Genomic DNA, 21,969 nt, shown 5'->3' with positions numbered 1-21,969 from the left:
GAGTGCTATTAAAGCTGCTGTTATGAGGAGGAGGAGGATGATTACATATCATTACAAAATATAAATAAAATATATTTAAACATAAATGTGTAAGGTAAAGAGTCATTTAGATACTATCTTTTATCATATTCCCAGTTGAGAATTTTTCTGCAGTTATTTTAAAGCAAGCAAACACAAATAAAGTATAACAAAACATTTTCCAAAGTTAATTACGGTGCTGAAATATAAACACCATCATCATCATGATGATATTAAATGCAGCAGCAACAGCAACTTGCATGCACTGTGCAGCTACTATGTCAGGCATTATACTAGATTTACAACAACCATCTCACTTCATCTTTATAACCACCCTCTGTAATATTTATCATTATCACCATTTTATTGTTTAATGAACTGAAACCCGGAATGATTAAGTGACTGCCCATGCTTACAGAATTAATATGTTTTGGAGACTGGAAATAAGCCCTGATTCAGATGAGTATAGCTCACAACCCTAATCATAATCCAAAAGACTATTGTTCTCAACAAAGATGTATCTTTCATGATAACATTTTTTCTTATAATTTTTTTTCAATAATCTGGACTTTTTTTTTAGCAAAATTCATTTGGGTAAACATTTTAGAAGATGTAGAATAAAGAATGGGGCGCCTGGGTGGCGCAGTCGGTTAAGCGTCCGACTTCAGCCAGGTCACGATCTCGCGGTCCGTGACTTCGAGCCCCGCGTCAGGCTCTAGGCTGATGGCTCAGAGCCTGGAGCCTGGTTCTGATTCTGTGTCTCCCTCTCTCTCTCTGCGCCTCCCCCGTTCATGCTCTGTCTCTCTCTGTCCCAAAAATAAATAAACGTTGGAAAAAAAATATTAAAAAAGAAGATGTAGAATAAAGATTAAAACTAGGGATGCCTGGGTGGCTCAGTTAGTTGAGCATCTGACTTCGGCTCAGGTCAGGATCTCGCAGTTTGTGAGTTTGAGCCCCGCGTCGGGCTCTGTGCTGACAGCTCAGAGCCTGGAGCCTGTTTCAGATTCTGTGTCTCCCTCTCTCTGCCCCTTCCCCACTCATGCTCTGTCTCTCTCTGTCTCTCAAAAGTGAATACATGTTAAAAAAAATTAAAGATTAAAAATAAAAAAAGAGGGACACCTCGGTGGCTCAGCGGTTGAGCATCTGACTTTGGCTCAGGTCATGATCTCGCAGTTTGCAAGTTCGAGCCCCACATTGGACTAGCTGCTGTCAGCTCAGAGCCCAATTCAGATCCTCTGCCCCCCCTCTCTCCACCCCTCCCCTGCTTGAACTCTCTCTCTCAAAAATAAATAAACATTAAAAAAAAAAGATTTGTACTAGTTTTGACATGGTATGGGGAAAGAGCATATAAAACACAACTGAATGTAATATCATATATATTCTTTCTCTTGGCTCTTCCACAAGATTTTCTTTTACTATAATTATTTTGGATACCTGGGTCTTGTCAAACTAATTAAAATAAACTTCTTATTGATATTGTTATAAGCATTAAGAAGTGATTAGACAACACTCATCATATTCCTTAAGGAAGTCATGTTACCGGTGATTTTCATATAACAATTTCTTTCCCACCAGAATCTCTAACCACATCAAAAAAATAATTCTTGAGTCTTCTTGTTACCCAATTGAGCTTAACATTTCATTATTTCTCATTTGGTAAACTGACCCAAAAAAGGGACTATAACAAATATACTGTAACAAAAATACTGCTATTTTTTAATGATTAAAAAAATAATAATTATTGAGGAATTATTGTCTCCAGTAAAGGCAAAATCAATCACCAAGCCATCTCCAGCTTTCTGTTCTGGAGCCTCCCACCACCTACTACCGCAGAACTCGTAGGGACTTCCACAGTTAGCTTAGGTGGCCTACTTCTTCTCCAAAAATGTGTTCAAACTCACCCTAAATGAAATCCCTTCCTGTATGTTCACTGACACTCCTTTCCACTTCCTTGGTTTTGCTATCCTGTATTTACAGCATCAGCACTCACTTATTCCTAAACCCCTTGGGCTCTGGCTTTTCTCTCAGCTTTTTCTGAAAGACTAGTAACCTCCTAATCACTGAAACCAGTAGTCTTTCTTCATCTTCCTTAACATCTCTGTAAATGTAGGCAACATGACCTTCCTCTCCATCTTAAAACTCTCCCCTTATTTAGTTTCTAGGACACTGCACTATCTGCTTCCCTCCATATTTTTTTCTTATTGCTTTTTATCTTTTTTCCCTGTATTTTTTATTTATCCAACACAAATTTATTCAGGAACAAACAGTGGGTTAGAACTGGAGATACAAAGACAAACAAGAGGGTCCCTGTTCCAGGAGTTCACAGTCTAAAGGAGAGCTAGACATATAAATGGAGGATTATGGTATTCAGCGCTAAGTCTTATGTTAAACTACTGATCCTCAGGTATGACCAGAGGACCAGCAGTATCAGCATCACTTGGGGACTTGTTAGAAATTCAACTTTTTGGGCTGCAGCCCAAATCTACCAAAGAAGAAAGCTGAAGTAAATTAATTTTTTTTTTTTTTTTAAATTTTTTTTTCAACGTTTTTATTTATTTTTGGGACAGAGAGAGACAGAGCATGAACGGGGGAGGGGCAGAGAGAGAGGGAGACACAGAATCGGAAACAGGCTCCAGGCTCTGAGCCATCAGCCCAGAGCCCGACGCGGGGCTCGAACTCACGGACCGCGAGATCGTGACCTGGCTGAAGTCGGACGCCCAACCGACTGCGCCACCCAGGCGCCCCTAATTTTTTAACTGTGGTAAAAAACAAAAAACAAAAAAAAAATAACATAAAATGTACCATTTGTACCATTTTTAAGTGTAGAGTTCAGTAGTGTTAAGTATATTCAGATTGTTGTGAAATAGATCTCCAAAACTTTTTCATCTCGCAAAACTGAAACTCTACTCTCATTAAACAACAGCTTCCCATTTCCCTCTCTCCTCAGCCCTTAGTAACCACTATTCTACTTTTTGTTTCTACGAATTTGAATGTTTTAGATACCTCATATATGTGGTATCATTCAGAATTTGTCTTTTTGTGACTGGCTTATTTCATGTAGCATAATGTCATCAGCGTTCTCCAATTATAGAGTTTGATGTTTTGGGTTTTATTTTCCTTTTTCAGGATGAATAATATTCTATCATATGTATATGCCACATTTTGTTTTCCCATTCATCCAATAATAGACGTTTAGGTTGCTTTTGCCTCTTGGCTATTATGAACAGTGCTGCTTTCAACACGGATGTATAAATACCTCTTTGAGATTCTGCTTTCAATTTTTTGGATATATCCAGAAATGGGATTGTTGTATCATATGGTAATTCTATTTTTAATTTTTTCAGGAGCCTCCACACTGTTTTCCATAGCAGCTGAACCATTTTGTATTTCTACCACTAGTGCACAAGTGTTCCAATGTCTCCACATCCTAGCCATGGAGAAATAACACTTGGTATTTTCTAGTGTTTTTTTATTATTATTTTTTGTTTTTTGACAGTAGCCATCTTAACAGGTGAGAGATTGCTCTTTACCTTTTTACTGAAACCTAATCATCTCTCATTCTTCCTGTCAGTGTTCCCCAAGTTTCTGACTTTGATCATTTTCTCCTATTTTTCGTTCTTGCTTTTCTCATGTTCAAAGTTCACTTCTGTAAGGATGCAAAATCTTTATTCCAAATCTTGTGGTTACTTGCCTACTTCAAAAGTCATTTCCAAGTTGCTTCTTTTTTGCACGTTCCAATACAGAAAGTAGAGAAGAACAGATACATGCTTTATTAGCATCCCTTGCTATCACTGAGGGACACAATTCTAGTCAATGAGGTGCAAGAAAGAGTCTGGGGCAGGTTTGCCTTCCTGAGTAAAAGGGACAATCAGATGATATTACACCTTTCCCATTTGCTGTGTGAGACGAAAATTAAGAAATAATTATTTTAGCTACTCTCAGGCAGATGTTTCTAGACAATATATATCCTGTCACTTTCTCTTAATTGCATGCACCTTTTTCCAAATGCTTACTTAGATATTTACACATGGATATCCCATCTCCATGTCAAATTTATCATAACGAAAATCAAACTGATATAAAGAAGGCTATGTTTTTGTCATCTCTTTATGCCTTCTTTTAAAATTTTGTTTATTTTTATTTTTTTAAGTTTATTTTTGAGAGAGACAAAGACAGCATGAGCAGGGGTGATGCAGAGAGAGAGAGAGAGGGAGAGAGAGAGAACCCCAAGCAGGCGCCACACTGTCAATGCAGAGCCCAATGCAGCGCTCAAACCCACGAAACTGTGCCACCCAGGTGCCCCTCTTTATGCTTTCTTAACATATGAAACTTTATACTTCTTATACAGAGGAAGTATAAAAATATTTAAGTGAGTTAATAAATTGTGGCACAACTAAACATAGTATAGCAAATAATCTGTAGGAACTTCTCATTAGAGGAAATAACATTAAGATATACAGTTCGGGGCGCCTGAGTGGCTCAGTTGGTTAAGCTTCTGACTTCGGCTCAGGTCACGATCTCATGGTTCTTGAATTCCAGCCCCATGTCGGGCTCTATGCTGACCACTCAGAGTCTGGAGCCTGCCTTGGATTTTGTGTCTCCCTCTCTCTTGCTCTGCTCCTCCCTGGCTTGTGCACTCTCTCTCTCTTGCTCTCTCTCTCAGAAATGAATAAACATTAACAAAATTAAATATATATATATATGTGTTTATATATATATATATATATACATATATATATATATATATACATATATATATATATATGTATATATATATATATATACAGTTCTTCCCTTCACTTGGCTATTTGTGTCTTCACATTATGGGATAAGATCTCATGGTGACTTGACAACATGGGTGAGCTTCTCTTGGATGCCAGTTCTTCCAAAGAGAAGACTCATATTCTATAAGCCAGCTAACTTGAGACAGGCCAAATAGTACTATCATATAATTATCAAAGCTATTACACAGTAGCCTAAGGCACACTTATCCAAATAGAAATAAACAATCAAAAGGCCATCAGGGCATTTCAACACCTTTATTCAGGTACACTGACCCTGTGAACAAGATACATTATCCAAGGTAGTTACTCTAGATGTCCATAGTGCCTTTGAAAAATAAATTCCCCTATTCCTCTCACTAAAGGTCAACTTAAAAAGGAAGTTGTTAACCACATTTATAGGTGTGGTTATCCTCAGCAGTGAATTGATTGAAAATCATCATCAAACTCAAATTATTAAAAGAGGTAGGGACTTTAATATTATTCCTAAGAAACTTCTTACAGTCCAGTGGATTCAACAGCAGAAAACTTAGATTCTGGTGATTTCAGGGTGACCCTCAGCAAATTGTTTAAAATTACTTTCCTGACACACCAGGGGCCTATATAACACAGCAGGGTACCTAGGAGGATCAAATGTAATACTGCATATATGAATTATTTGTAATTATTGGAGTTTTATGTCATTTATTTGTTCTTTACTTTCTGTGATGCCCCAAAAGGAATTAGCGCTGTTCTAAAGGGTGAAGTGATACAGATAACTATAAAGTAATAAGATAATCCTTTTCTTTAATCTGTCATGCAGTAACACGACTTGTAGTTTGGTCTGATGTTTAATTAATTAATAGCACTCAAAACTTTCCTTCTATCTTTGATGTTTCTGAGAGTCCAAATGGTTAAACCATTTTCCTTATAGAAAAAAAAAAAACTTTTTTTCACAATTTTTAGGTGGCTATGGCCTCAGAAGCTCTTCAAACAATCTCATCTAGTTAAGCATTCATGAATCTCATGAGGTCAGGCTAGAGAAGAAACATTCTGCTAATCTTTTGTCTAATAAAAGTCGTTAGAAGGAAAGTGAAGTAAGTTTGTGAGGAAGGTACAAAAGAATTCTTTACTTTCTGCTCCATCCAAGGTCAAAGAATCCTATGAAAGCCTTTCACATTAGGCAGTTTGAATGATGTGTCAAAAATCAAACTGGATAATAACTCAGAGTTAGAAGAACGAAAAAGAGGGAAAAGGTGATTTGCTGGTCAGCCCATCAGGTAGAAGTATGATTTGAAAAGTGAATCATAAAGAAGAGGTTTTTTTTTTTTTTTCCTCTCTCTCTCATACTCCTTTTCACAGTGGTTTCAGAAGACAGACCCACAGGCACACTGCTATGTGTAACCCAAGTCAGAAGGAGAATCAGTATTAAAATGACTGCAGTGGAAAATTTGGGCACGCCTTTGCAGTAATCATCTTTTCCAGTTTTTTCCCCTTTGGAAAGAAACACTCACAGGAAATGGACGTTGGAGAATCAAACTGCAGAGTATCAGATAAATGAAATGCTAAAACAACAACAAAGAAAATAGATTCTTATTCATTGCTGTTCATATGTCTCAAACTGAAACATGGCTGGTACACGGTACGGGCTCTGCACCCAGCCACAAGTCACCAGGCAAGAACATCCAATGTATCCAGACTGACCAGTTCACTGGAAACATGGTCAGCCTTGAGGAGTCTGATACCATGAAACCACTAATCCTGATCTTGGAAATATACCAGTGTCACTCAGGAAAGAATGCCCTGAGTGCCAGAATAATATCTGAATAATATCTGCAGTAAATGATGATGATACTTGCATTTCTACTACGTTTTTAGTTTCCAGAGCACTTTTACATATGTTAGTCTGTCTTCATTCCAGTAGTAGACAGAGCAGGATTGATGATCATTTTAGAGCTGGGGGAACGGAGTCCCCAAATGGATAACTTGTCTAAGGTCACATGACCAAGTAGCAGATCTGAGATTAGAACTTCCAGTTCTTAACTGTATGTTCTGTGCTCTCAATGCAGCATCACAGTTGAGAAGGAATCCTTGAAGGGTCCAAGAGTTGTATTTCTGATCCCAGGTTTGAAAACGTTCTTGCTACAGTACTTTCTAATACTACGTGCACTGCATTTTCCCATAATAGCATTCAGAAATATTATATCCACTGGTGGGGTTTTCAGATGCCTCATGGTTTTTGTTACAATAGTTCACCTCCAGTTTGGTATTGCTTTTTCTCAGATACTTGTTTAGGTTGCAAGTTCAAGGTGGGACACCCAGGGAAAGCAACTATTGCACATGTGTGCTGGAGAAAGCAGAATGGAGAAGGCAGTGAAGCAGAATCTAAGAGACAAGCTCTGCCTTTCAACCTACACCACCTGAAAAAGTTCTCTTTACAGAAAGAAGAACATTTCTCTGAATATTAACATCACCCTAAGGATATTTCTGGCTTTTTGGGAGGACAACAAATGAATTTGATCCTGGAATTTAAAGTTTAAAGCCTTACTTAATGTTTAAAGCCTTATATTACTCAATGTACATATTCATATTTAAAACTGGGTGTATATGTATGTGTGAATATGCATGCACCTGTCTAGAGGTTCTATCATGAGGCCCCCATTTCTTTGCTGCTCTGAGGCCAGAGCAAGCTGCTATTTACATTTCACTATGCCTCAACTTAAATTCAGGAATGAAAAGCAAACATGGTAGCTTTAGCACATACTTTAAATGCCCCAAATGGAGGCTTGCTGGGGTTTGCAGTGGGTGACTTCTTGTTTATATTAAATCCTATCCAATTAAGCTTTTCTTGGGAAACTGCTTTCACACATTTTAAACCACTAATATGACTATAAATGCCCTTTTCATAAAACCAAAATAGCAGTTTAAAAAAGAGAAGAATAATATTTAAAATTTTAAATATCCATGGGGCACCTGGGTGGCTCAGTTGGTGAAGCGTCCGACTTTGGCTCAGGTCCATGAGTTCGAGCCCCATGTCGGGGGCTCAGACCCTGAAGCCTGCTTCAGATTCTGTGTCTCCCTCTCTCTCTGCCCCTCCCCTGTTCACACTCTGTGTCTCTGTCTCGCAAAAACAAACATTAAAAAAATAAAAAATAAAATTTTAAATATCTCTATAGACCCCATATGTGATTAAACAAATCTCCATAGTGCCTTCCGAAGGCTGCTTTCTCTATCATGGTTAAAAACAATTACCCGAGTTTGTATGTGAGACCAGTATTTTCAGGAATTCACATACTGAATTCCTTAGGACATGATGTAAGGAACAGCTGCCACCTTAACATTTAGCTCCATCCTCAATGAGCACATCTTAAAAGACAGCTTGACTTAATGCCATGAAACCTAAGTAAACCTGGCTCATGGCAACATGAGAAGAAAATCTTTGGGATGTGGAAACAGATGTCCCTTAACATTTTTCAGGATGTGACATCACCTTCTGCCTTGGTGTACATGACTCTGCTCAGTAGGTTTAAAAATAATTTTCACGTGAATTTAAATACCAGCCTGAACTTAGTTTTAATTATCATTCCATTCAGATGGCTCTAAGGAAAGCCTATGTTTCTTTAGAATTTCCTTTTGTTCCCGCTGTGTGGTGTATAGAAACTTTCGGTAATTAAAAGCTATTCCTAGCTGAAGCAGTCTAACCTTTTAAATCACTAGTTTCTGCTCCTTTCTGATCAGAAGAAATGTTTTGGCAACACATCACATTTCAGCTTTGCAAAACCAAGAAAGAATGGGAGGCCAAAGCACAACATGTGTCCTCAGTGCCCACGGTGTGTTTCAGGGATCACCCGCATTGGACAGGGTGTGCGCGGAGTTTCCACCTGCATGAGCCAAGAAAGCTGCTGTAAGAATGAGACAGGGCTGGCCAGCCAGGCACGAATGGCCTAAGATGCTGAACAAACGGTAACAGCTGGGGAATACTTGAAAACTGTAGGAATGAGTGAAATATCCCAGAGACGAGGGAAATAAATTGAAGCAGAAATAACTCAGTTCGGAGTCCAAGTCAGACTCACAAATCACAGCAGTCAGTTATCAGGTCACTTGACTACTGTTAGCAGGTGGAAAGATAAATGTTCCTAGATCTACTTTGAAGCACAAATTCATTGCACAGCATACTGACTATAATGTAGCATGGGAAGATGGTGCTTCCCCCTGAGATTGCAGATCCAAGAGACCCCGACGAGTACCCCCCTAGTTAGTTCGGGGAGTTCCCACGGACTTCAAGTATTGCAGATGATTGCCATTTTCTTCCTCTTCTGCTCTGAACGAGCTCGGTGATGTTTTCGGCTGCTGCCTCCATTCCATGCAGATGATCCCCGACAGTGGGTCCCTCACATCTCCCCAGATGCTGAAGCCCCTGCCCTGTGCCCACCAGTACTGCTTCAGGCTGCCACTTGTTCACTGCAGTTCCCTTTCATCCAGGACCACGGACAGACTTCCCATATTGAATCTTCAAGATGCAAAAGGAACACTCCTCTTAAGATGACATATTTTGTATAAAAGTAATGGGAATGGCAGTCATTTTTAAAAGTTACATTTATTTTAATTTATTCAAAATAAGGAATTCTGTCAGCAAATCCGTTAACATGACTGTTTTATCACACTTATTTTATTTCATGCTCTCCTTTATCTCTTCTTTTACTCTGCCTCATCATCCACACCCCTCCTCCCCCACTCAACCCATTGCCTTAACCCTCCTATATTTTCTACACACTCATAACAGTCATCTACAATTATATACTATCTTAAATACAGAAACAACACACATACATATATAAAGGCATTTTTCATTAGTAGTTTTGTTTTCATGAAATTAGATTATATGTTATTTTTGGCATTTGCTTTTCTCAAATATGCACTCCCTCCTGAATCTTCCAGGTCTGCTTTTAGAACTCCCATGAATTACACCTTCTTTTTCTAAGGCTTCATAATATCCCTAGTTTGGACACACCAGAATTTTTTCACACACTTCACTACTGATAAGCATTCACCCTGTTTCTAATTCTTCACTATTTGAGCAATGCTCAAACACCCTTTTCCATATATCCTCAAGTACAAGTGTTTTACTTGGAAGAGGTTAATAACCAGGAGTAATGTTGCCAAATCAAAATGCATACTTATTTTCCATTTTAATAAATGCTGGCATATTGTTTTTTTTTTAAGTTGTAAAATTTCACATTAAATCAACAGTGCATGAGAGTACACTTTTTCCCACATCCCTGCCAGCAATGGTCTTTAAAATTTTTGCCAGTTTATTAGTAAAAATTGATGAGCACATTGCTATTTTAATTTTGTGTTTCCAAGAATATACAGTTAGAACATTTTTAAATGTTTCTTGGTCATTTAGATTTATTCTTCTGAGGACAACCTCTTTAAATATCCTTTTCTAAACTTGAAAGAACTTTTTAAATATTATAGGGATTAATCCACCAATCTTTGACTTGCATATAGTTTTCCATATCTACTTTTTCTGTCTTGTCTATGCCATAGATCCTCATGTAAAATGTGTAGATTTCCATATAGTCAAATGTCAACTTTTGTTGACTAAATGTCAACTTATGGACTCCCATTATTTTTTTTAAATTTTTTTTTCAACGTTTATTTATTTTTGGGACAGAGAGAGACAGAGCATGAACGGGGGAGGGGCAGAGAGAGAGGGAGACACAGAATCGGAAACAGGCTCCAGGCTCTGAGCCATCAGCCCAGAGCCCGACGCGGGGCTCGAACTCCCGGACCGCGAGATCGTGACCTGGCTGAAGTTGGACGCTTAACCGACTGCGCCACCCAGGCGCCCCTGGACTCCCATTATTAAGAAAACTTTCCCTACCTCCTGCCTCTAGATTATATGTCTTTTAAACTATCTTGCAAGAGCTTTAATGCAATTTAGTTTCTACATTTAATTAATCTATGTAAAATGTATTTTTATACATATGACTGTACTATCATTTTCATCCAGATGGACAGTCATTTAACCAATACCATTTGTATTAAATAATCTACTCTTTACCTGCTGACTTAAACCATCTACCTCATAGAGTCAATTATCAGCTTTCCTGGAATCTGCTCTTAGATTTGATATTCTGTCTCACTTCTCTATTTGTCTATTCCTATGATCAAACCACATAGATTTGACTGCAGTAGCTTTATGTTTTGTTTTAATGCCTGATCAGGCAAATCTTACTATTTTTAAAAATGTCTTTGGGGGTGCCTGGGTGGCTCAGTCGGTTAAGCGGCCGACTTCAGCTCAGGTCACGATCTCGCGGTCCGTGAGTTTGAGCCCCGCGTCGGGCTCTGGGCTGATGGCTCAGAGCCTGGAGCCTGTTTCCGATTCTGTGTCTCCCTCTCTCTCTGCCCCTCCCCCGTTCATGCTCTGTCTCTCTCTGTCTCAAAAATAAATAAAACGTTAAAAAAAATTAAAAACAAAATTCTTTGGCTATTCTTGGATATTGATTTAGTTAAGTAAATTTTAAGATCACTTTATCCAATCCCCCAAATCCCTCTCCATAAAAATACTTATAATATTTTATTTGCAATTACATTAAATTTATAAATTGATTTGGATTGATGGTAATTATATTATTTTCTAACACAAGTAAGTTTTCCTATTGGTAAAGACCTTATTTTATAGTCTTTAATAAGATTTTATACTTTTCTATGTAACGTAAGCTATAAAATAAGGGTGCTATTGATTTTTAAATATATTGATCTTATAACCAACCAACTTACCAAATCATAAATGGTTTTTATTTCTAAAGTCTCTTGGGACTTCCAGATATTTTAATCACATCAATATATAAATAGTTTTGCTTCTTGTCTTCCAAATTTTACATAAGTAATACAATTTTCTCATTGTATTTTCTATAGTCTCCAAGAAGATGTTGAATAATAATGATGATAGTGGTTAATTAGGTGTCTCATCAAAATGATTTTAGCACTTCATTGTTTGAACATTTATATTATCTTATTCAGATAGTTTTTATTATATTTCTTTAATATAATCTATTTATTTTTTATTAGACATGACCACTAGATTTATTAAATGCATCTTTACCATCCATTGACAGAATCAAATGAGTTTTCTCCTTTACTTAATAAAATAGATTATGTTGATAGATGTTCTGATATTGAGCCATTTTTGCTTTCCAGGATGTATTTTTCTTTTTCCACACAGATGAATTCTACTGAATGCTATTTCACTTACAACTTATGTACCTATGTTTCTAATTGAAATTTGGGTATAGCTTTTATTTTTTTAACATTCATCAGGTTTTGGTGTTAAGGTGCTCCATATGTACACAGGCTGTATTCCTGGGTCAAACCTCAGTGCCTACATTTCTGTTCCCTTATGATAAGGGATCAGAGAAATTCCTAAAACTTCTGGGAAGCACCCATCAAATTAGATTTATACTGACATGACTAAACTCCAGTTTGTGGACTCAAAAGGCTCAAAACAGAATTACCCTGCAACTCCCCCAACCACTCTTCCCAGTGATATTTCATGATGCTTAAAATGAAAAGTGCTCACTGCTCAAAACTTATGAGAGTAAAAAAATTCAAAGGCATTCTTGAATGTTCAATGGAAGTCAGACTCAGAATAAGAGTTCATTGGGAAACACAGGGTAAATTACGGCTCTCTATGTTTGTGATTAACATTAATTAAGTTTCCCAGCTTTGAAAAGAGAATGGGAAGTGACCTTATGTCATCATTTCTATTTTTTTATGTTTATTTATTTATTTTTGAGAGAGGGCACAAGTCGGGGAGGGGCAGAGAAAAAGGGGGAGACACAGAATCTGAGGCAGGCTCCAGACTCTGAGCTGTCAGCACAGAGCCCGACGCGGGGCTTGAACCCATGAACTACGAGATCATGACCTGGGCTGAAGTCATAAGCTTAACCAACTGAGCCACCCAGATGACCCATCATCATTTCTATTTTAATTGGAAAAAAGGCAAATTAATTCTAGGTATTAGTGTGTGTGTGTGTGTGTGTGTGTGTGTGTGTGTGTGTGTTTTAAGCTAGGTTAAACAATGTTTCTAACACACACATTTGTAGACAGCTCAGTTTGAAAATATTCAAAATACAGTTCTGCTAATCTCCATGAAATAAGGATGTGGCGACTTCACAGAGTCAAGCGGCCACTCTGCTAAGGCCAAAAGGTTTTGTAAGAAACTTCCTTTACTTCTTGAGTAAATTCATTTTCTTATTTCAAATAAGAGTGTCCAATAGCTGGCCTGTCTCCATGCAAACATTATTTTCTTAGGGAAAGTAAGGAAGTATTGAATATTCTTTCCTCTATTGTGGGAGTCCAAACAAAAACAATAAACAAACAAAAGCCCTGAACAGATGATATAGAGCAAGTACTGTGTGAATGAAGATAGTAACACAGAAAACAGGAATAAAAGAGGAAAGGAAAAACAACGTAAAGAGCAGCATAGATTGTAATGCACTGAATATGTAAACCACAGAGGAGGGGAAAAGGAGATGGAAATGCAAATATAGAGAGAGTAGCATAAATGCTAAAGGAATGAACTTAAATATATAGTACTTCCACTTCTGGTTAAGATGCAAAAATTTGCAAGAGACTGCCACTCCTATAGTAACATCAGATACACCACCAAATCCATTTTTGTTAAACCCATCAGAAAACTGAGGATGTAAATAAACCAAATGAAATGAAATCCAGGGAAAGACAGACTGTTCCTGGAGGAAGACATACCCATGGCTGGTATTATTCCTGGCTGAGCAGCAGGAAGCAGAGGATCTTCCATAGAAACCAGATGGACTCGTAATAAACTTTTAATGAGCACATGTTGCCTGGCATAAGAGATTTGAGCCGTGAGGAGCCCTAGCCATTGCATGAATGAATTTTGCCCATCCACCTACTCCTTCCCATGGGACATCACATACTGAAGGAGGAGATTTCAATGTACAGGAGAGCTGAGAGATTTTACCACTGAGCTGCACAGGGATTTTTCCAATGTGAAGCAGAGGAGCAGAGGTCGATTTCCCCATGTGCTAGGCTGAAGCTTGAGAGAGAGGCGAGATTGCTGCCAAGTGAAAAAAAAATGCCTCCAGTAATCTAAGGTTGGCTTAACTTACAGAAATGAATTAATGTATTCGCTACATTAACAGAATAAGTAAGACAAACACTTAAGCCTCTCAATATATACCAAAAAAAGCCATTGGACCAAATTCAATACTACTCGTGATAAAAACTCACAGAAAATTAGGGATAGGGAGAAATTCCTCAATCTGACAAAAGACATCGATGAAGAGCCTACAGTTAAGATCATATTTAATGTTGAATTACTGAACACTTCTTCCCTAAGTCTGGAAACAAAACCAGGATTTCCACTGTTACCACTTCTATTGATATTATACTGAAAGTCCTATTGTACCTAGCTAGTGCAATAAGGAAAGATAAGATGCACTTTGACTGGAAAAGAAAACATAAATTTTTCATTATTCTCAGGTAACATGATTATATATTTATAAAACCCTATGGAGTTTTAAAAAATGTTCACAACTAATACGTGAATTTAACAAGACTGTAGGTTACGAGGCCAATATGCAGAAAGTAATTGTATTTCTACATACTAACAAACAAGTTTAAAACTATATGTATATATATATATATATATATATATATATATATATATATACACACACACACACATATATTTTATGTTTACTTATTTTTTTTAAGAGAGTATGAGAGGGAGGGGCAGAGACAGAGAGAATCCCAAGCAGGTTCCAGACTCTCAACACAGAACCTGATGTGGGCTCAATCCCACAAACCGGGAGATCATGACCTGAGCTGAAATCAAGAGTCAGATGCTTAATCGACTGAGTCATCCAGGCACCCCTAAAGCTATATTTTAAAAAATACCTTATATGTTATCATGAAAAACTATCAAATATACCTAGAAATAAGTCTTAAAATTTATTATGGTCACACACAAATGATGTGAACACAAATGTATTCCTGATAAAATTTAAATATGTAAATAAATAGATATGTCTAGCATATTTAAAGATTAATAGACTCAGTATTGTTAAGACGTCCATTCCCTCCAAAATGATATATACATTCAACAAAATTCCAATGAAAATCCCAATGAAAATTCACAGATTGTTGAAAATCCCAACAATCCCAATTGAAGAAATTGACAAGCTGTTTTCAAATTTATGTGGAAAAACTAAAAGGCTCTAGAATAGGCAAAACAAAACAAAAATCTTGATAAAAAGTACAAAGGTGGCAGGACTTACAATTAAGCTACAATCTTTGTGTTATTGTCATGATGCTAGATAAAGAGACTAATGGAAGAAAAGAGATCATTGAGAAATAGACCTGCATCTATCAGTAGACAACTGAATTTCTATTCAAGACACCAACTAAATTTAATGAAGAAAAAAGTATTTTTGACAAATTGCTGCAATAACTGGATATCCTCATGGGAAAAATAACTGTGATCCCTATCTCATTCCTCAATGTAATGGCTAGAATGATAGAACATTCTGAAGGAAGACACTGGAGAATACTCTCATGACCTGAGGCATAATAATCTTTGGGGGCACAAAAAACACTATGAGTGAAAAGATTGATGAACTGAACTCACTCAAAATTTAAAATCCCTGAATAGGGGCGCCTGGGTGGCGCAGTCGGTTAAGCGTCCGACTTCCGCCAGGTCACGATCTTCGCGGTCCGTGAGTTCGAGCCCCGCGTCGGGCTCTGGGCTGATGGCTCAGAGCCTGGAGCCTGTTTCCGATTCTGTGTCTCCCTCTCTCTCTGCCCCTCCCCCGTTCATGCTCTGTCTCTCTCTGTCCCAAAAATAAATAAACGTTGAAAAAAAAAATTAAAAAAAAAAAATAAAATCCCTGAATAACAAAATACATCATTAGGAAAATTATAAGGTAAGCCAAAGGGAGGAGAGGCCCTTGTAACACCTATATTCATAAAACCACTTACATCCACATATATGAAAAGTTCTTATAAATCAACAATAAAAAGAAAACCCGTTTTTTTTTCAAAAAAGGGAAAAAAACGTGAACAGAAACTTGCAAACAGAAAAGATGAATGGCCACTAAGCATAGGAAAAGGTACTTAAAGAATCAGTCATCAGGAAAAAGCAAATTAATACCCATTAAGATACCACTTCATACCCACTAGAATGCTAAATGAAAATGATCGACAATATCATTATTAGTGGAGTTAACTGGAATTCTCATACAGAATTAAGAGTAGGAGAATAAACCCATACAATAACTTTGAAGAACAGTTTGGCAGTTCCTAGAAAAGTTAAACAGACATCTGCCCTATGATTTAACAACCTTAACTCCTCAGTATTTACCTCCCAAAATAAAAACAAATACCCACACAAATACATGTACTCAAATGTTCATACACACTTTATTCATTGTTGTCAAAAGCTGCAAGTAATTAAATGCCCATCCATAAGAGAATGAATAAACAAATTGTGGTGTCTGTACAGCATAATGCCATTCAGTAACAATACCACTCAGCAACATAAATGAATCTCAAAAACGTGTTTGAACAGAAGATACCAGGCACAAGAGAACACATATTATATGATTTTATTCACATAAATTTCAACAAGCAAAACAAACTTATGGTGATATATATATGGGAAAGTTGTTGCCTCAGAGTATGTGGGGTGGCAATTGACAAGAATGAGGCACAAAGGAACTTTTTGGAATGATGGAAGTGTTCTGTATCTTGAATATGCAACTGGTTATATGGTCATATGCAACTGTCAAAGTCATCAAACTGAAACTTTATATCTGTCCTTTTTATCATATATAAATTATGCTTCAATAAAATATAAATATGCTCTTGGTAAATATATACCATTTATCAACGCGTAGAAAGAAAGTGAAGTTTTATTTGAAGGGCAGCGATATTTTAAAACCTTGAACTACCTCTATACTATGGATTCAGAATCAGTAACTCCCCTTGCAAATTATATTATGATGGAGACAGAAGCGTTACAAAAGACAAAGTCTGAGTGAACCAGCAAGTTGAGAAGACCTTGTGGCACACACAAAAGAAAAGAGAAAACAAGGCCAGGTGGACAAAAGCAAAAGTTCAAGACATAAACTTAGTCACCTCACAACATCTAACAATAGCTGTTGTTTCATGATTAGTTGGCCACTTCATTATAAAATGTATTCAGACATCTGCAATTAGTTATACACACTTAATCTAAGTGCTTACAAAATTTGGATATGTTTTTCCCCTATATTGACATATTAACATTTTTTTTCTCAATCAGTTTTGAAGACCTAAATAAAGAATGCTTTTAAAATACCAGCTGAAATAAAAATACCATCGTGTGGGAGTGAAATGAGGGCAATCCTAACAACATACGTACACTTGAGAAAAGACAGGATCTTTGAATTGGCCTACTTAAGGCTTTAGAATCTCAATTTTTTCATCTTTGAAATGGACACAGTAATACTTCCCTCAAAGAATTTTTTAGAGACTAAAGGACAAACCATACATATTAACCATAGTGTTTGGTATATGCTTGGTGATCAATAATAGCGATTTCTTTTTAAGGAAAAAGCTGTACTATACCTTCTATAGAAGATAGAGAAGAAGGCCAGCTTATAGAATTTGAATTTCAACAAGCATAATTATACCTAACCTTCTCAAAAGTCAGTGTAGAAAATCAAGCCAAGTCAAAGTATATGAAATGTAAATGATTTTCTTTTCCATAGAAAAACACACACAAAAAACTTAGACACTTCCGTGTAGGTAACTGCACTAGAAGTGAACTGCCTTGAACATATAACTCATACAGTTCAATACACTTACATCTAATCTTGATAAGGTAACTTTTTCTGAAAGGTACAAATGGAGGATTGCTAGTAACTGGCAGTAAAAAATGTCTTAGGACATATATTCTCACCTGAGAAATGTTCAGTATCTAACGGACACAGGACTCTGTCCTATAAACTGAACATCTAACAAGTTGAGGGATACAGCAAACATTTACTCTAAGAACAAAAGGAATAAAGCAATTTGTGCTCTTGCAAAATATATAGAAATTCACATTTCTACCATGAGTAAACCAATTCTGTGACCTAATCATGTGTTTGCAGATTGATGGCTGTCCTTATCTGAGTGTTGAAAGAGCCTTGTTCAGTATCTTCCAAAACATCAGTTGTATGGGAAGAAGTGGAAAAAGACAAAGTTTGATGATGATGTTCTTTTCCTATGTAAATTTCACCTTTTTCTGAGTTGTTTCTGTAACATATGAAAGACCCAGATTCCCAACATGATTCCCTAGGGCTAAACACTGTAAATAACATGCTAAAAATACTTTTGTCTATGTTGTTTCAGTTTCTAGGAAGTTTAAAATAGAGCAGACAACCAGTATATGTTCAGAAGACATGAGCTTCACGATTAGAACTTGGCTTCTCCTATGCTGGACTCGGGCTTCAATTTCAATCTTTGAAGTCCCCACCAAACAGCTGGATATCAGAGAGCCCATTCTGAGAAAAAAGGTAATTTCCTCATGGTGAGGAAATTAATTAAAAGTTCATTCTTATTTTATTTTTAAGTTTATTTATTTATTTTGAGAGAGACAGAGAGAAAGAGAGAGAGCATGCATGTGAGCAGAGAAGGGGCAGAGAGAGAGAAAGAGAGAGAATCCTAAACAGGCTCCATGTTCAGCACAGGGCCCAACACAGGGCTTGATCTCACAACCTTGAGATCATGACCTGAGAGGAGATCAAGAGTTGGATGCGACTGAGCCACCCAGGCGCCCCAGTCACTCTAATTTTAATAATGACCCTATCACCCAACCATAACCTACCTTCCCACCTGCCAAGCATTATCCATCCATCTGCCACAGTGAAAGATTTGCTGAAGTGAATGAGGAGGATGAAGAATGTAGTAGGAGGAAACAATAGTCATTCTGAATCAACAGACTCTTCTCATTCATTATAATGATTAATTGCATTTCTGCTGAAGTTACTAAGTTAAGGTAATCAATCTTAGGTCCAATGTTTGGAGGAATACAAGAACAATGACTAGTTAGATAATAGCCATATCAAGGGCAAAGATGAAAGGTTATCATTTCTCTTTAAAAATATCTAATATAAATAGGTATGTCAATGAATATGAAATGGCAAAGTAACAAATTTATTTGACTGATGAACTCCAAGTAATGATAAACTCAATAGGAAGGAGCAAGCAACTTAGTCATCCGACTCAACTAGTTAGTATTCAGTTGGTAGAAGATCTCATTGTTTTGGGCCAGCCTAACATGATCAATGATTTACTAGGATCAAATATTTAAACTACTTTTAAATACAAGCACATAATTCATTAATTTTCTAAAACACAAACATATTTTCATTTCGTAGGTCTTAAAAGTATTATGATCTTAAATTGTTTTAGGTTGTTACGTGCTCATCATTACAAATTGTACTTTAAAACCACTTCCTGCTTCCTCTTCTTACCCTCTCCCACCCCCAACCCAAAGAAAATCTTAAGAAACAAGAGAAAAACTTCCAGGATAAAGACTATATGTCTGTGGGGATTATTAGCATATTAATAGACTCTGTTTCTATTTACACTTCCATATCCAGAACCAATTGTTAGTTATTTTAAGGAAGAGGTTATGCCTTAATTAACAGCTCTTTGTAAATGAAAGCCGCTTGCGTTTCTTAAGTGTGTTCAAATTTCACAAGTCGTATTTTACAGCAGGGATGCCAGTTCATCCAATACTTTTATGTGATAACACCTCTGATCAAGGAAGGAAGTCTTTAAAAGACCTTAAATAATTAGCTTTCAGAACAGAAGCCAACAAAAAGTATAATTAATGAGTAAGCTGATTATCCCTAAAGCATTAACATCCATGCACATTTTAAATGAGAGAGAGTGAAGGGACTAGAAGCACCTTAGGTATTTAATATTTCTAACTCTGATATTTCTAAGGACTTCACAAACTTGAGAGTTTAGGGAAACATTCATTTCTGTAACATAGTGTTGCTATACCTCTGTCCTTTCCATATTCTGTCCTGTCTGTGCCTTGGGACTGCCGGGAGGACTGAATTTGATCCTGTGCTTGGAGGAACATAAAATCCCATAGTTGCTGCTTACCGTCCCATCATCCTAATCGTTTCCCTGCTTACTACTCCCCTGCACAGTTGTATCACCTCCTCCCACTATCTACTTGAACCATAACCTAGGTGAGGGTTAAGTTTCAAGTGACGCTTTCCTCAGACTCGGTATGTGTGATTCCCAAGGTCCAGCAGTGCCCCTTAGCTTCAACAGGAACTCTTCTGGTACCTAAAGGCCTCCCTGCCTTCAGTGTTTCCTGGCATGTGCTTCACTATTGATAGTCAACACTGCCGTAGCTCCCCTGTCTTGAAAACAGACAAAAATTCATGCTGACCTGAGGGATTTAAAGAAGAGGGCTCCTTTGAAGTCATCCCTTCCTCAGCACCTACCCAACAGGATTCTCTTCTGTCCAGGAATTTTCAGAGTGGCCTCTAGAGGTAACGCCTGGTACTTCACTATCTAACCTGGCAGTCATGGAAGAGAAGTCAGACACCGTGGGAAGACTGAAGAATTTAGGACAAAAGACCATTGGGACTTTACATGACCTTCACGTAAATAGGCCTCTTAAAACATCTGCCTAGTACTTCTTGTTTGTTTTAGTGCCAGGAACAACTTCGGGAAAATAGAGGGAGTTTCTCTCTCATATGTACAGGAAGAAATTGTGAAAATAGAGCCCTTTATCAATCTCCTGTTTTAGAATAATTACAATCTCTAGAAAGTTTTGAAGCATGTAAAGTTAATCCTTTTTACTTGCTTTATGCCCACAATATGACTCCTTCAGCAACTCCTTACAACAACAACAGAAATGTAAACCAAGAGATCAAGCCAGCCTTCCTGAAAAAGAGAAAAATATGTCTGAAAGCTTTTGCTCCTAACCAATTGCCAGTTTGGCACTAAGCCAAGTGAATTGGAAGGGGGTGGGGGGGAGACGTCAGGAAACTATAAACATAAGGCAAGCATAAACACAGTATAAATACCCTCTTTGAAAAATGCCCAGTCATATCCAAAACCCAATAGTTTGGAAAAGCATATCTTCTTTTCCCAAAGAAAGAAAGAAGTGTAAGTACTTACAGTGTCATGAGACTTATCCTTGACATCATAGACTGTTAGCTTTATTTTGGTCTCCTCATAGATGGGATACTCAGATGGGAATGTGACACCAGTCAAAAACAGTGGGTCTCTTGTTCCCTGTAACAGCACCAGCAGACAACTTTGATTCAATAAAGCAGCAACTGCAGCCGGCAGCATGCAGAGACACACGAGAGCGCAGAAAATGTGTCTGAGTCTGTTTGTTTTTCTAGGAAATAGTTCTGTTGGAAGAGAGACCTGAATTGCCAAATGATGCTCATGGGCGACAGAAGGCCCAGGGCCCCAAATACTGATATAGCTGTTGATAGTAAATGCTACTACATCAGTGTCACAGCTGCTAATAGTCTGGAAAAACAGCTTATTTTCATTATATGCAGAACTCTCCTTTAGGGTCAGTTGTCAGTCCACCTAGAATACATTTAATGGATTTCACATGAAATGTATACAAAAATCTAAGATATTGACTGATCAAAGTAAAATGAAGCTATTTTCTCATAAAGTACCATTTACTTCCTTTCTGTAATGATTCAGCTGAAAACCATGCTCTGATAATGTCCATTTGTTTTGAGATGTTCAGCTGGGTTTTTTTTTTTTTTTTCTCCAACCAATTTGAAAACTAATGAAAGAAACTTCATATGATGGATTTGGGGCTATAAAATTACTAGTTTAGGATGTGCCCCACAGGATAGTTCAATGTTTCATAATTCATTTTTAGAGAGCTGACATCCAACATTAAATTTGACATCGATATTTAAATATGCACATTACCAAATATCATGGAGATGTTTGCTACAATTCTGTAAACCAGGCATCTATGAGTTTCTGAAAGCTCAAGTTATTCATTTATCCATTCATTCTTTCTCTTTGTATTCAACAAATACTACTTTTTGTTCAGCTCTCTGTTAAGAAACATTGGAAAAAAACAGCCCCAAATAGCTATGTATGTTCA

General features: G+C 37.2%; 1 protein-coding gene across 6 annotated transcripts in view; it reads right to left on the bottom strand.

The window, feature by feature from the left end:
- Positions 1-21,969, bottom strand: part of INPP4B (inositol polyphosphate-4-phosphatase type II B) — a 778,175-nt gene that overhangs the window by 319,465 nt on the left and 436,741 nt on the right. For all 6 annotated transcript variants that reach the window (XM_086704171.1, XM_086704175.1, XM_086704169.1 and 3 more), the window contains one exon: positions 21,003-21,119. In XM_086704171.1, coding sequence (XP_086560297.1) covers positions 21,003-21,119 — 117 coding nt within the window. The remainder of the gene's footprint in view (positions 1-21,002; positions 21,120-21,969) is intronic.

Source organism: Puma concolor, chromosome B1 (assembly GCF_028749965.1).
Source record: "Puma concolor isolate L17-30 chromosome B1, mPumCon1.1.hap2, whole genome shotgun sequence".
In the NCBI taxonomy this organism is placed as follows: Eukaryota; Metazoa; Chordata; class Mammalia; order Carnivora; family Felidae; genus Puma; species Puma concolor.
This window is presented reverse-complemented; position numbering and strand designations above follow the sequence as displayed.